Raw genomic sequence first — 16,477 nt, 5'->3', positions numbered from 1 at the left:
AGCGTGTGGGCTTCTCTCTAGTTGCGGCGTGTGGGTTCCAGAGCATGTGGGCTCTGTAGTTGCGGCACACGGGCTCTCTAGTTGAGGTGCGAACTCAGTAGTTGTGGCACGCGGGCTTAGTTGCCCTGCGGCATGTGGGATCTTAGTTCCCCAACCAGGGATCGAACCCGGGTCCCCCGCATTGGGAGGTGGATTCTTTACCACCGGACGACTAGGGCAGTCCCGGCAACACCCATTTTTATCAGCTGTTTCTAAGGTTAACACACAAGGAGACTAGCACTGGCTGGTGTCAGGGAGACCAGGTGACAGGTGGGAGTGATCAGCGGTCAAAGGTGTAGAGCTCATGGCTGAAGGTCTGGGGCCAAGAGTCAGGCCTCAGGCAGGAACAGAGGTCAAGATAGGAGGGGAGAATAGTTGCGGGGAAGCTGTGCTCAGGGAAAAGTGAGTCAGAGGTTTCTGAGAAGCAGGCAGTGGCGGGGGGGGGGGGGGCAGTGGAGGGCGGAGTGTCGTCTGGTCAGGCCGGAGTGGCTGGCAGAGTCGCCCTCCAGTGAAGGCAGAGAGGACTGTGCTTGGCTTTCAGACTTTAAAGACCCTGTGGATGTAGAGGCCCTTCTGGGGGACCCTCTTATTCTTCAAGGAGATGAGGCGTGAAGATTGGTGTTCTGCAGTTTTGTAGACTTGGTAAACCTGGAGGTGAGTCAGGGTATTCCTGGATTCTTTTGACAACGTTTGGCACCTGGAATCGGGGTCCTTCGGCGAAGGTTCACCTGGCCTCTGGGAATGTGGTGCCGACATGGTACCGAGAAAGGCGAGGGAAGAAGGCTGGCTCCACCGTGCTGGGGGCCCGGGGCGCTCTTCCCAGGACATGCCACATCCAGCTTGCTAACACCCCGAGTCTGAGAACCAGGCCTGGAATCGCTGCTGGGCCGTGGGAACGTGGGGGAATGCAGCTCGGGCCAGGGGTGGGCAGAGTTACCGCCGTGGAAAAGGGCAGAGTCAGCATCGGGAGCGCATCCTCTCAGCCAGGCGTGGCGCCAAGCCCCTCAGAGTCCCTGGTGACGTCTGCGTCCACAGCGACCCTGGGAGGGGGCGATCAGCTCCCCATTTACATGTCACGTTCCGACCAGGGTCCTGCGGCCAGTAAGTGGCAAAGCTGGGCTCTGGCTCCGGAGCTCTGACCCGCTTTGTGCCGTGGGCGCCCTGTCCGGGATGGGCCTCGCAAAGCTGGAGGCCCTGGTAGCAAAGCCCGCCCGGGATATGGTTTTGAAACTGTCCTGTGAGCAGAGTTCATCTACCCTTTTTGCCCCCTTCCTTCCTCCCCTGCAGAAGCAAGTCTTGCTGCCAGCAGTTTGACCGAATTCCCTCCCTCGCCCTTTTCTCTGGGTTTTACTTGAGGTCAGCTGGCCACAGCTTCCCACAGATGTGAAAAATGAAAGGCTGCCATGAGTCCCAGCCTCTCCCGGCCTCTGAGAAAATTTGCATCTTAATGGAGAGGGGATTAGCGGCCTGGGATCCTGGGAGATGCCGGGGAAGGAGTCTCTGGTGGCCCAGTTCTCAACCTCGGGGACAGAAGATGGGGGTGCTGGGGCAGGCCCTGCCCGGGGCTCCTGGCTCTCGCCTGGCCGACTCTGCCAGCGAGGGCAGACTCCGCTGGGCCGGCTTCTGAGAACTGGGCCAGGCTCCAGGCTGGGCCTCAGCAGGTCCCGAAGGCTCAAGCCTCGCCGCTTCCCCCATGACACACACAGGGCTGGGCCTCCTCTCCACCCTCTTCTGTGGAGCCTGGCCCTGGCTGGGGACCCACGGCCAGCTCCGCTCCTGCTAGCTCATTTCCCAGCACCATCTGCCCCTGGACCAGCTGTGAGCGAGGGGGTTGTGTGTGTGTGTGTGTGGGCGCGGGAGCAGCTGGCCAGCCTCTAGGAGGTGGAAACCAGGCGTCGGCGGCCCCTGCAGGCTGGCTCAGGCTGGGACAGCGAGGCAAGCAGGCGGGGCAGCATTCTGGAGGAATTTCTGAATTACCTACTGGCTGGAGCCCAGAGGCCAGAGCGGGCCTGGGCTGGCCCAGCTGGCCGAGGCCCCTGAAGAGTCTTCTTCCTGGCTGTGAGGCCTTGCCGCCTCCCGCCGGCGTCTCTGCCCGCCTGCCTCTGAACCGCGGCGTGAGAACTCCAACCCAAAGGGGGTGGTCACTGCCCCCCCTCTCCTCTCCTAGGGAGACAACCAGGGCCTAAGGGGGAGGGACATGTCCTTCCCTGACCCCTGCCCTCACCTGCAAGCTTCTGAGGTCAGGGCTGTTCTTCATCTCTCCTTTCCTCCAGAATCACAGATTCCATCTGGCCGAAGCCAAGAGGAGGCCTCTAGTCTCACCTCCACTGGAGTTGTTGCGGGGAGGTGATGGGTTGGCCGCTGCAGCTCCCCCAGTTCTGTCCCCCAGACAGGAAGGCCCTTTGCGTGTAAATGTCCTTTCCCTCCGACAGGACGGGCCACATAGTCTGTGGGGGTTTTGTTAAAAAATTGTTAAGAATTTTAAGAGAGTGACAGCAGAGCATGAAACCAAGCCCCAGGCCCTTCTAAGTCCGGCCCTGTGTGACTGCGTAGGCTGCACCCATAACACCAGCCCTGCTCCCAGAAAATCCTTGGCCCTCCTCAGCCCCACCCCATCGCTCTCCTGGACCACGTCTTTGCGAACTTGGCTGGAAGGCAGGTCTGAGCAGACATCCCCCAGTTCTGCTTCTTCACGTCTGACACTGTCCTCAGTGGCAATGTCTGATGCCCCACCTTGACCTTCCTCCCAGGGAAACTGAGGCAGCAGGAAGGCCTGGGGACTCACCATCCTGTGTCGTACCGCCCATCCCAGACGACTGGGGAGGGACGGTGGTGGCAGCTGCGTCCGGGGCTCCCCTCAGCCGCCCGTGGTGTGCCAACCCCAGGGCTCTGGGTGGGGCTCGGGTGGCGGAGAAGTTCCCACGCTGGTCTTCTGTTCCCATCAGTGCCATCCTCCCCGAGGGGCGGGCGGGAGCGGGGACATTCAGGGCTGCTTTGCCGGCTCCAGACCAGGCGTCCACACAGCCAAGCCCGGTTGCTTTGTCCTTTGTCTCCACTGCACAGCATCTGGCTCAGCCATCACCTGGCGGGGTGACTGCCCTGGGGGACAGTGGGGCCTGGGCCCAGGAGTGTCCTGCTTGGGAACTGCACTGGGCTCTGCTAGCAGCAGCCAGGCTGAGGTCAGGGAGAAGAGGCAGGAAACCGCCCCTCCAGTCGCGGGGAAAGGCCAGGTCCAGAGGGAGCACGGCTCTGCCCTGGCAGCCCCTCAGCCCACAGCCTGGGCGAGACACTCCTGCCTGCGGCCTCATCCCCGGGCTCCCACCAGTCTCAGGGACGAGGAAGCCCACCACCCTCCAGATAGGGTGCACTTAGGGCTTGGCGAGGGGCCCAGGCAGTCTGTGTGCAGGGTCCCACGTAGTCTCACAAAAGCCATGGGAGGTAGGTCCTATTATTATAAGTGAGAGTCAGATTAGCTGAGAAGCGGGTTCCAGGCCACAGGGCTGCCACGTTTTCCCCCGCGCTGCCCTTCCTTTGCGGACATCATCGTGGTGGCAATGTTTGTGTGGCTGTCTGTTCAACGTGCGCCCCCCTGATCGGGCTTAAGCTCCACGTCGCTGAGTAGCGCTGCCCTTTGAATTCACACGTGGCCCCTGGCACACACAGGGCCTGGCACATAGTAAGACCCCCATAAAGAACAAGGGAAGGAAGAAAGGAGGGGGTTGAGTCAGGATTGCAACACAGGTTGGCCTGACGTCCAGCCCACACCCCTACCACCTGGCTGCACTGCCTCTGTCTAACCCGCTCTCCCTTGACACACTTCTGCTGGGCCAGAGTAGGGCCGGATGGGGCCCTGCATCCGCCCAGGCTGGGAAGGGGGCAGGACTGAGTTTGGCTCCGTGAAAGGAGTCAGTCACCCTGTCCACCCCCCCCCATCAGGGGTCCTTACCACTGAGGCTCTGGGGAGGCTCTCCTTCATGGGAGACCCCACTGGGCCGGCTGGTTCCTGACAGATTTATTGCCTCCCCAGCCCTGTGAGGCTGGGTGGCAGGGAGTGTGTCACTAGGGAGGCCTCCTCTGGAAGCAACACCTGTGTTGATCTCCCAATGAGCAATCCAGTCCTCAGCTTTCCCGGTGCCCTTGGAACACCATAGGGTTCTTTCTGACTCCATAGTTTGGCTAGAGCCGCAGCCTCGGGGCCAGTACTCCTGCCGTCTGGAGCATCTATGGGTGTTCACCCTAGACGTGTTTGCAGTGGGCACTGCCAGGCTGCCGGGCGGTGTGTCTGCTGGAGCCGTTCTCGGGAAACCCCACAGCTGGGCTGCTGAGAGCAAGGATCTGTCCAGTCTTTCTCCTATCCTTTGACTGTATCCACTCAATATCTCTGAGGTCCTCCCCCTCTGCCCCAGGCACGGTGCTAAGCATGGAGATGCATGCGTGGACAGCTCAGCCCAGACTCCAGGGGCTGACAGTCCGGTTGGGGAGGGCCATGTGTCACCAGCGGACCTGCGGAGTGATGGCGAGCTCAGGGAACCCGGGGAGGGTGGCCGGTAACTCCTAGGAGCCTTTGGGCTGCAAGTACCTCAGAGGGTGGAGCCCTGCTGAGAGGTTGGATATTTAGTGGCCACGCCCCCATCCCTTTGCCCTGAGGGTCACCTTTGCCCTCAGCCCACCTGTGCTCCCCTCGTCCCGCCCACCTCCACACACTATTCCTGGGAAAGGCTTGGGGGTGAGTCGTTTTGGCTTGGGCACTTTCCTCAACTGCCTTCCAGAAACCCCCATTCTGGGGCCCCCTCTTCCTCACCAGTCTGTCCCCCTCAGTCCCCTCTGCTGGTTCTTCTCACAGACCTCGCTAAGGATTCTGGAGCCCCCTCAGGACTCAGGCCTTTGTCCCTTCACTTCCCTCTGCACTCAGACCCTCAGGGACCTCATCTGGTCTTGTGACGTTCAATATTATCTATATAATATCCAGGACTTGCAAACACACCCCCGTCCAGACCCCTCCTCCAAGCCCAGGCTTGGACTCCAACACCTGCTCCACTCCCCTCTGCAATGTCTAATAGACATCCCTAAACTAATTCCCAGTTTTCTCTCTCTCCGCCCCCGACACCCAAATCTGCTCCAGCAGAGTTCCCCTCAGCCAGCTCAGTGATGAGACTTCATTCCTCCAGCTGCTGGGGGCCTGAGCCTGGGGGCCACGTGATGCCTCTCTTTCTCGCACAGCCAGTGCCCCACCTGATGGGGAGCATGGTTGGTGCCACCTTTAGACACATCCAGGGTCCGCCCACACCCATCACCCCACCACTTCCTCCTTCAGCTCTTGCCTCCATCATTGCAATAGCCTCTCAGTGGATTTTCCTGATCCCGCTTTTAAATCCCTAAAGCCTATTCTTAACACAGAAGCCAGAACACCCTTTTCAAAGATGTCGGAGTCTGGCCCTCCTCTGCCCCAAACACTGCAAGGGCCCATCTCACTCACACCCACGTTGCCCACAGGCCTCAAGGCCCCACTTGATCGGGCCCTGCTCCCTCCAACCTCACCTCCCGCCATGCTCTCCTTCCCTCTCTGCTCCAGCCTTGGGCTGCCTTACTGACCCTCAGAGGCCCCAGGCTGGCTCCTGTCCTGGGGCCTGTGCTCAGCCTGAAGAGCTCTTCCCCCAGATCCACATGCCTCTCCCTCTCTGCCTTCAAGCTGTTGCTCAAATACCGCCCTTCACCCGTTTAAAATCATAACTTCCCCCACCCCTAGCAATGAACCACCATACGCCGCTCTATTTTTTCGCCCATAGTACTTATTATCTTCTAACATTGTATATGATTCACTTATTTATTATATTTATTACTTGTGGTCAGTCTCTTCCTGCTGGAATGTAAACGCTATGTAAAGGATGGGTTTTATTGTTTTTATTCATTGATGTATCCCAAACATACCCACAACAGCACCAGACACATAGTAAGCCCTTAATAAATGTTTATTGAATTGAATTGAAGTCACCTACACTTTAGTGTAAATAAATGTACATGTTTTCCCTCCCCCTTACATTGTAAGTTTTTCTCCACTAATTCAAGAAGGGTTTTCCCCCTGCATCACAGTGCTCTTGGGAAAAGTATTTGGCGGGGGTGAGGGGTGGGGCTGTGAGTTTTATAGTCTTGAAATAACACTGAGTGGATGGAAGACCCATGGTGGAACCAGGACTCATGGAAGGAGAAGCCGGGAGAGCTGCCTGCTGCCTCCCCAAAGGCAGGGTGTGGCGGTGGCAGCCTCTTGGGTGTGACAGAGAGAAAAGCGACAGCGCCTCACACGTGTTCATAGTGTGACTACAAGTGATTGCTCCAAGGACAGCGGTGAGGAGGGAGGTGCGGAGGACCAGACAAGGGCAAATCCTCGGGGTTGAGTCCTCCAGCCCGTTTTCATGGCAAGATGGACCCAGGAAGCAAACTGGACTCTGCATCAGCAAGGTGTCTGTTCTCTGCGGGACGACCTGCAGAAGCTACTCAGCGGGGCCCCCTTGCAAGACCACCGGGTGGATTTGATGTTTATGCCATTGTCAGCTTTTTAAAATGTGTCATTTATTGTGATTTTTTTCTTCATTCTAAATATACATCCACTTTCTATACCTAACATTATATTTGTAAATTTTTTTTTTTTTAAAGAGGGTCCCAGATTGTATAAGCTCAGGCTCCAAGAACCTGCATCTTCCCCTGAGGGGGCAGATTGAGGGTTCTGGCCCGGGATCCCCTGGTGTCGCTGAAGCCAGCTGCATTGCTGCCTTTTTCAGGTACCTAATAAGAATTTGATTTCCCTGAGCCAGTTTGGAGTCCTATTTTCTTAGAGCTGAAGCCGCTGTGCGTAGTCAGAGGACTTGTGGGATTGGAGCGCCCTCTGCTGGAAAAATCGAGGTACAGCCGGGAGAGCGGTACACGCCAGGAGTGGCTGCATTGAAACCCCACTGTTAGGATTCTGGCAAGAAAGCAGGCGGGTCTGGGGGTTAGTACGCAGGCAAGCCCCTGCTGTTGGGCATGGACACATTCAAGTACACACACCGTGTCCTGTAATTCAAATGTGAGCATGCTTTTGTGTACACGTGTTCCATTTCCACTGCACCTGGGGTAACACCACCTGGGGTCGGCTGCAGTGCCCATTCTGACACTAACCTCCCAGAGTCAGCATCAGACTCCACAGGTTAAGGGCTCGGTCCCCCACAGACTACTCCCACTTTGCTGCCAGCTACAAGTGGGGTTCCCCCAGGACACCTGCACTTCTGACTAGCCAGCTACAAAGCAGGGGGTTCCCATCAAACTCCTCAGGTTTGGTAATTCACTGCAATGACTCACAGAACTCACTGAAAGTGCTATACTGATGCTGGCAGTTTTATTATAAAGGTTATGACTCAGGAGCAGTCACATGAAGAGACATGCAGGGCAAGATCTGGGAGGGAGGCAGAGCTTCTGTGCCCTCTCCCTGTGGAGTCGAGGCAAGTCACCTCTCAGGAAGCTCCCCTGGGCCCTGGTGTCCAGCGTTATCACTGGGGTTTCATTACTTTTCATTACACAGGCATGACTGATTGAACACTGGCTAGTGAGTGAACTCAGTCTCTAGCTCCCTGTCCTTCTATTGGCTGAAAGTCCCAACATCTGCTCATATGGTTGGTGTTTCCAGGAAGCTATCTAGGTAGGGGCCCACCCTGGGTCACCTCGTTAGCATCACGAAGACACTCCTGTCACTCAGGAAATCCCGAGGGTTTTGAGGCACATGCCAGGAACTGGGAAAAAGACCTGTCATGCTCTTGATTATACGGTAGCACGTGGACGCACGCACAAGGTCTAGTCTCGTTCATCCTGGGCACACAGAAACAAGTCAGCCCCACCCCAGCTCATCCACAGACCCCCTAAGAGGTGGCAAAACAACACAGCAGCCCCTCCAGGGGTCACACCACTGTCCCTTCTTAAAAGGCCCCGCTGAGCCCCAGAGAAGCCCCCTCCATCCCACACCACCCTCGGTTTCCCTTCCCCTCCAGGATGTCTGCTTCCTGGAGGAGAGCTGTTCCTTTCCTCTAGTTCAAGGCCACTGGTTGGCAGCCAGTGTTTAGGACACAGGCTTGCCTTGCCAATCATTGTTTTCTTTTGTTTAGAACCAAACCAAGCGAAACCAATCCCAAGCCCCCTGCTTGGCAAGGCAGCCTGGTCCCCTGAGGACACTGCAGCTGCCACGGCAGCCACATACCAGAGGCTGCAGCGTGCACTGATGACCCGCAGGCCTGGCACCCAGAACCACGCCCACCAGCATCACCGCCGCCACTGCTCAGGGACTCCATCCAGCTGCAAAGCCACAGCTGCTGGAGGAAGTTCTCCGTGGTCCTTGCTTCTTTGGAGGCTGGCTCCTGAACCGAGCCCAGAGACTGCATGTCTGGTGTAGGCAATGAGCCTACGTCCCAGCTGCAAGTCCCAGCTGCCCCTCTCAGGACCTGTAAGCTGGGGCACTCCCAGCCCAGGAAGGGGATTCAGACCTCAGGAGCCAAGAAAAAGGCCAGATGTCCACTGCATCCCCTGCATTGCCTACACAGTGCTGCTGGTCCCTGGCCCTCCCACCTCCCTCTGAGTTTTAAGATTCTGGGCAAATTCTTTCAATTTCATGCAAGTTTTAAGCCAAAGCCCAAGGTTGGAATGCCTCCCACGGTGTTTCAAAGACCCAGTAGTTGGGTATTTCAAAGATGGCTGCTCAGTTTGGCCCCTAACACCCTCTTGGACCTCAATCTCCCCACACTTTTCCCTCACAGGAGAGGAACTCCGCTGTCATGAGGTCATGCTTACATTAAGCACTTACTGTGTGCCAGGCCTGGGGCTCAGTGTTTCACATGCAACTCTGCGGGGGCAGGGGTACCATTATCATCAATATATACAGATAAGGAAACTGAGATTCAGGGAGGTTGAGTGACTAGCTCAACGTCACAGAGCTGATCATTGGTGAAGCCAGAAAGAATTCAAACCGACAACTGTCGCATGACAGGATTTGCATGCTTAACCACTTTATGGTTCTGGCACACAGAGATATTCCACACTCTTCCTTCTCATCTCCCATCTTGCCTCCCCTGGCTCAATTTCTGAGCAACATAGGGGGCAGGGAGGGCGCACCAACCTGACCTTGAGAATTCAGTCACATAGAGCATCACCATCTCTGCCTTCGCTTCCCTCCCCACTGGCCAGTCCAGCCTGGCCTGGAGCTCATGCTTGCTATCAATTGAGTTATTTTTCTGTTTGTTACAGAAAGGATGTAAACAGAGAAAGTGCATTTAAACTTCTCCCTGTAGATACAAAGCTGCGCAGAAGCCACAGAGGGGCAGGGGAGCACAGTGGTTAAGACCTCAGGGAGCCAGGGTCATATTGCCTGGGTCTGCATCTCAGCCTTGCTGCTTACTAGCAGAAGACTTTGGGCGAGATGCTTTACTTCTCCATGCCTACATTTCCCCAGCTGTAAAATGGGGATGATTACAGACCTCACTGCATAGGGTCCCTGTGAGGATGCATAGAATTAGTGCACATATATCAGGAGAAAACCATAATTCGAAAAGATACATGCACCCCAATGTTCATTGCAGCACTATTTACAATAGCCAAGACATGGAAGCAACCTAAATATCCACTGACAGAGGAGTGGATAAAGAAGATGTGGTATATATATACACAATGGAATATTACTCAGCCATAAAAAAGAATAAAATATTGCCATTTGCAGCAACATGGATGGATCTAGAGATTGTCATACTAAGTGAAGTAAGTCAGACAAAGAAAAACAAATAATATATGATATCACTTGTATGTGGAATCTTAAAAAAATGGTACAAATGAACTTATTTACAAAACAGAAGTAGACTCACAGATGTAGAAAACCAGGGGAGAAAGGGAGGGGAGAGGGATAAATTGGGAGATTGGGATTGACATATACACACTACTATGTATAAAACAGGTAACTCATAAGGACGTACTGTATAGCACAGGGAACTCTACTCAGTACTCTGTAATGACCTGTATGGGAAAAAAATCTAAAAAAGAGTGGATATATGTATATGTGGATATGTATATGTATATATGTAACAGATTCACTTTGCTGTACACCTGAAACTAACACAATACTGTAAATCAACTAAACTCCAATAAAAATTAAAACAAAACAAAGAGTTAGTGCACAAAGCCAAACTGAGCTGGGCATGGAAGGAGGGCATGCCCAGGGTACCATTCCCCTGCACTGCAGCTGACCCCCTTTGGTGCTGGGCTTTTGGGCCAGCACCTCTGGGCCATCTTTGACCTGACAGCCTCTCCTACTCCTGCAAGGCCCCTCTCCCTCCGCCTTGGTCTTCAGCTCCTGCTGGGGTCCTCCTGCCTGCAGCCTCCAGACATGGCAAGCTGATAAAGCACGACTCAGCCCATTGTCAGTGGGCGTGTTCCTTGTGCAGTACCCTCACCCGATGGAGCAGGCCTCCTCTTTAGTCTTGCCCAGCCCCAGGGTGGGCTGGCTGAGGGAGGGGACTGAATGTTTATGGAGCTTGTGCTAAGCACCGGATTTTCTTCCTCACAACAAGAGTGCGAGGTAGCTGTGAATAATTTTGATTCCTAATGAGGACACCAAGCCTTGGACAGGTCTTCCCAGGTGTCAGGCTGCTAGACCCTTTGGGGCTCTGATTTCATGTCAGGCTCCGTGGGGGCAGAAGTTTGGGAGATCAGGGAAATTGCATAGGAAGGACTGCAAAGCAGTCTGATGGGAGCACAACCTTCAGGCGGATTTTGGAGCTGACGTGACACCTAGTGGCCATAAGTAGTAACTACTCCACAGTTGGGCAAGTTCCAGGGCAACCCGCAGATAGGCAGGGTTTTGGCTGGGCCTACGTGATGGGGGGTGGCAAGTGTCAAGGGGAGGCCTGGAGGGTCGGGGATGGTGGCTTCCCCATATCTCCATCATTCCCCCAAAGCTACCCAAACAAAAAATAACATTTGATGAGAAAATGTGCTGCTTTTTCTCTTTTCTATTAAAGATGAATAAAAGCAACTTGAGAAAACTTGCTGTTTTTATTGATCCCTAATCTATAGTCCATAACAAATTTTGATACTTCATAGCCTGATAATCTTCAGGGTTCCACCCAGACACCAGTAATTATTGAATGCTCAGTTACGAGCATGGACCTGATGGAGAATTTTATAGATTATAATAAACTTAAAAGACAGGCTCCCTGACTTCAAGGGGATTTGATTTATTTGGGGAGTCAGAGCAAAGACATCTACATACCCTGATGAGTAGGGTGGACGTGAGTTTCAGCTCACAAACTCTTTATTGCATTTCTTTATTTTCTTTTCATCATCCTAATTTTGACTGAGTCCATACAACCGTCCAATGAAAATTCAACTTCAAGCTAAGACTTTGAATAAGGGAAGGGAGGGGAAATATGCTGTGGGGAGGGGGACACAGATTATTTCAAATAATGATTCTGCCAGGAGTGAGAAGTCTTAGCATCACCTCCACCCTCGATGAAGAAACAAAGTGCAACCTGAGGGCTGGTGCCTTGATTCCCAGATGCCATTCCAGCACTTCACTGGTGTTCCAAAGTGTGAGTTCTTGGGCACCCCCCAAACTCTCTCAGCTTTCCACCACTTGCCCAAAACAATTGCCAAGTGAATGAGGTTTTTCATTGCACAGGTATTTTTTATTGAGCACTTACTATGAGCAGGCACTGTGCAGGTGCAAAGGAGGCGTACGAGACAGTTCCTGCCCTTGTCCATCCCAAGGATGACTGGCGAGGTTAATCAAAATCCTTGAAGGTACCCATTCCCCCCACCTGCTCAGTATATGCTGTTCTTGGCTAAACCTTCTCATCTTTTGCTAAGCTCCTCATGCCTCCCCACTTTTCCAAGGAATTTTACAAAGAAATGCAGAATGGCAGATCCCTAGAACAGATGGGGATCCCTTTTTTCAGCTGTCCCACTTTTCAGGTGGAACCATGAGGCTCCAAGTTCAGGTGGCCAGCTCATGCCGGGCCACGGCTAGATGCCAGTTCTCTCCGTCTCTTGCCCTGGGCTCTCTCCACGTGACCCCCTGGCATTTGCTTCTAAAGGCCCCTGTCCTCATTTCCTGAGCATCTGTTCCCTCTGCCACTGCCTCCCAAATCTCAGCAATCTCCCCTTGACACAGTTTACGAGCACCGTGATGACTGCTTTTGTGCACTGACCTTCTCCCCACTGCTCTCTTCCGCCACTCAGCAACCCCACGCTCTCCCAATTTGTTCTTTTGGCTACTAACGAGGCCACCAAGGACATGCCCCCTAAAACAGGAGGATGCTTCCTGGGGGAAGGGCATGTCACCAGCAGCCCGGAGACCCAAGCTAGACTTTATTGCCTCGCTCACAGCCTTGGTGTCTTTCCGCCGAGGTTTCAGCCAGCTCTCTGCCTCGTCCCAGCCAGCAGCCAACGTGCCAGGAGTTCTCTGTCACTGAGACTTCTTTCCAGACCAGATGTGTTGCTATGGCTTCGTCATTTTCAAGAAACTGGTTTGAAAGGTAAGGGGATAATGCTGAGCACCAACGTAGCCTCGTGGCTGATCGACAAGAGTGTTTGGACAGGCTCGAGTCCAAGCGAGACCATCTGTAAACCCATCTCTCATTTCGGCAGAGTGTTGAACGTGGCGAGGTTCGGCGTGGCACAGGGATGGGGATGGGTTTACGCTGTCGGCAGGGCTTTGGTAGCAGATTTAAGTTTAGAATGTGCACACGCTCATTCTGGGTCTGAGCCACCCAGTCCATGTTAGAGAAACACATGTGTGCAAACACGACATACAAAAGAGTGTTGGTGACTGATTATTATTTGTAGTAGCAAAACATTGGCAATAACTTAAATGTCCATAAAATGAGAGTCTCTTTCTGCACTATGAGACTTCTTTCTGCACTATGAAATACCATGTAGCAGTTAAAAAGGCTGAGATAGATCTAAACGTACCAACATGGACAGTTCACCAAGACACATTGTAAGGCAAAGCAAGTTCAGAGGAACGTGACAGTATGATTCTATTTATGATAAATAAGAAGCTGTGTGTGTGTGTGTGTGTGTGTGTGTGCGTGCATGCGTGTGTATGAGGGTAAAATGATATAATAGTAAAACACATGTGTACTCTGAGCCTACCACCTGCCAGGTAGTGTTCTAAGTGCTTTATAGGCATTAACTCATTTAATCCTTAAAAGCTCCCAGCACCATAGGTACTATTATTAGCCCCATATACAGATGGGTAAACTGAGGCACAGGGAGGTTGGGTAAATTGCCCAAGGTTCCACAGGAGTGGAGCTGGGATTGGAACTCAGGTGGCCTGGTCCCAGAGTCCCTGTTTTTAACACTTAGAGAACACGCACTCACACACACACACACACACACACACTTAATTGCAAGTACGTGGGAAAAGCTATGGAAACGTGCACCTGAGATTGTTCACGAGCGCCCTCTGGGAGGCAGCAGGGACTGTGGGGGCAGGTAAAAGAGGCCCTTCACTTTCTCCCTAGTATACTTCTGTGGATTTAGAATTTTTACAAGTAGATATTATTTGTACCAAAAAATGACAATGAAAAAATCATGCAACAGTAAAAATGACGACTCTGCTCTTCAATTGGAACCAACAGAGCTGCAGTGTGTGACCTGAGGGGAACTTGAGGTGCCCACAAGAGCTCCCCACTTGGGTCCTGAGACCCCAGTTCTGCCTCTCCATGACCATGTGACCTCATCTGCAAAGCTGGAGAGTTGCTGGACCTGGACCCGGTCTCCTGACCTCTGCCTTGTGCTCTTTCCCACCAGCATGCCAAGGAACAGGAGGCCGTACTTCAGGGAGGGCAGGCGGGGAGGTCCAGGACACAGGCACAGAGTAGGGGGGCCTGGGGTGGTGTGCAAGCCTGAGCCACCCTGCGGGTGTTGGGGGTGCTTGCTGGATGATGGTGTCGCTCCTGAATGACAGCATCATGTGCCAGCCCCTTATGTGCATTGTCTCCACCTGATTCTTATGAAACTCTCTCAGGTGCTCTGGTTATCACCCCATTCTCAACACTTGGAGACTGAGAGCTCTGCGCACGGCCGCACCCTTACTAGCTAGAGCAGGGTTGCAGCTGGGTCAGTCTGTGCGGTGGCTTCTCCACACATGAGAGACACTGATGGGGGCAAGGACGGAGGTATTGGGAGAAGGCTGTGGGGCAGGACCAGATGGGGGCCTCCTCTGACAGACTGCTTAGGGATTCCATGAGACACCAAGCCGCAGGGCCTTATGGACCAACCTGCAGACCAGCAGGGTCCTGCAGCCTCGGCGAGGAGGAGTGGGTCCTGGGACCATGCAGACCGGGGTGCTAAGGCCACAGCTGCCCCTTTCTGGCCACAAGCACTTGGTTCTGTGCTTTCCTTCTCTAAAGCTCCATTTCATTATTCACAGCATGGGCGTGATACTAGTGCCCGCTGGGCACTGTGAGAATTCAGGCACCTGTCTGGTGACTGGCGGGGTACTTGGCATGTGGTAAGGGCTCATGGATGTTGGCTGCTGTTAGGACCATTATCACGGTCCTTTCCGATCTCTTCAAGGAGTTCAGCCTAAGTCACAACCTGCCTGGTTGCCTAAACTCCGGCAGTGTTGAAAGACCTGCAGTTCCTCAGTGCACCGTGCTGGCCCACACTTCAGGCTTGGTACTTGCCGTCCTCTGTCCTCTTGTCTGTCTGTGTGACGCCCCCTTTCCCCCAGTGATACCTCCTCTTTGGGCCACTGTGATACCTGTACACGCCCCCAACTGCCCCTCTCACCACACCAGGGCCTATCCGTTTACTCCTTGTGTCACCTCCTATCTGCTCCAGGGCGGCCCCAGGAGCCAGGGTGCCTTAGAGGGAACCGGGGGCCTGTCCAGGGCAGAAGGGCAACCCAGATAGGGCCGGACGGCGGGGTCGGGCTGACCTGAAGTCCACCATATCTGTCTTCTCACCCAGCTTCTTTATCAGCTCCCTGACTTGGTACCGGTTTACGGGGACCTTGTTCTGCTAAGGAAGCAGATAGAACATGCAAGGTCAATGGAGCTCTCTGCTCCCCCCAGACCTCTCCCGTCTCACACACACACACACACACACACACACACACACACCCCACAATGCCTCACTGCCCTTGGGACCACAGCTGGCAACAGTTTCCTCGGTTCAGAAGAAACTGAACCCACACCACGCAGGGCAGGAAGAAGCGTCCCCGCCCTTGTCCGTGGGTCACTGCCCAGACTCCAGAGCCTCTCTTTTCTCTGGGGAGCAATAGGGGTGAAGGAGATGGGGATCCAGCTGGAGTAGGCGGCGACTTTGCAGCATGGGAAATTCATCCTTACCTCCCTGCTACCGAGTCTGGCTGGCCCTCTTCACCACGGGCCTGGCACCGAGGGTCTTATCCCCCCACCTGGGCCCCCATGAAGTCCTATTCTTGCAGGGCCTGTCCTTCCTAGGGCTGTCCTGGTGACAGACCTCTTCATGCTTGCATTTCAGGGGGCCCTCAGCACCTCCATCATATCCCACATGTGAAGGTATGGGATTTCAGGTAAGATGATAGGGCCAAAGGCGAAATACTGGGGTTTCGGGATGTGGTCTCTTCTCCCACTCCCTTTTAAAATCTGCCCAGTAGCCACATGCAATGGGAGAAAGGCCTAGAAGATGAAGAATGTGTGTCTTCAGGCAGCATCTTGGGTTACCAGTGGCACCCAGACGTGCAGTACAGAGAATGACTTCAGCAGGCAGTGGAAGGAGGCCTTAGGTGTCCCTCTGGGTCTAGATAAAGCAGTGGATAAGTTGGCTTCTCACAGCCAATCCCAAGGAGCTCTTTGAGGTGCTCATGCCGTGTCCTGTCTGTCTCTCTCTCACACACACACCCCTGCGCGTGCACACATAGTGCCTGCGTCCACTAGGAATCCACACACCTGTATCATAGCTTTCCGGAACTCGCCCACAGGCATCGTCGTCTCTCCACTAGGGTTCAAGCTCCTGAAGAAGTCCAGGACTGAGATTTTATGTTGGTCTGCATAGCTCTGAGAGAAGGAGGAGACACCAGGAGCCTTGCAATATCTATACCAACTCCCCCCAACCCCCGTCCCCCACCCCTGCTTCCCACCCCTGCCCGCCCAGACTGAGGTCTGAGGTCCGGCAGAACCACACGCCACGATGCTTCTGTGTGTCTGCCCCACCGACACTGAGCAGGCTCTCCTGCCATTCCACGTTCCACAGGTGGAAGGATTGGAGCCGACACTGCTGAGCTCCCACAGTTTGGAGGGAATAGGGCGGTGATCATGTTTACATGTATTATTTAGTTTTGAAGCTGTCCTGCTAAGACTAGCAAAGATGGTGCTCTATGTACATGGGTGGCCTGTTGTTAACTCAGAGACCAAAAGACCAAACCTCAGCCAGGTAGTGGGAC

At 54.1% G+C, this 16,477-nt stretch overlaps 1 protein-coding gene and 1 long non-coding RNA gene across 2 annotated transcripts in view; one reads left to right on the top strand and one right to left on the bottom strand.

Annotated features, from left to right (window-relative positions):
- The first annotated feature begins 516 nt into the window (after positions 1-516).
- Positions 517-6,658, top strand: LOC130707759 (uncharacterized). Its single transcript, XR_009007782.1, has 2 exons — positions 517-693; positions 4,211-6,658. It is a non-coding gene; the product is annotated as an uncharacterized LOC130707759 (long non-coding RNA).
- A 7,657-nt stretch (positions 6,659-14,315) lies between these two features.
- The window catches only part of LRRC74A (leucine rich repeat containing 74A), a 31,275-nt gene continuing 29,113 nt past the window's right edge, over positions 14,316-16,477 (bottom strand). The window contains exons 12-14 of the mRNA XM_007184564.2: positions 15,984-16,091; positions 14,990-15,072; positions 14,316-14,373 (exon numbers count right to left, since the gene is read on the bottom strand). Of these exons, the coding sequence (XP_007184626.2) occupies positions 14,316-14,373; positions 14,990-15,072; positions 15,984-16,091 (249 nt within the window). The remainder of the gene's footprint in view (positions 14,374-14,989; positions 15,073-15,983; positions 16,092-16,477) is intronic.

The sequence above is a fragment of the Balaenoptera acutorostrata genome, chromosome 3 (genome assembly GCF_949987535.1).
Source record: "Balaenoptera acutorostrata chromosome 3, mBalAcu1.1, whole genome shotgun sequence".
NCBI classification, from domain to species: Eukaryota; Metazoa; Chordata; class Mammalia; order Artiodactyla; family Balaenopteridae; genus Balaenoptera; species Balaenoptera acutorostrata.
The sequence above is the reverse complement of the archived record's forward strand: the minus strand, read 5'-3'. Positions and strand labels throughout refer to the sequence as shown.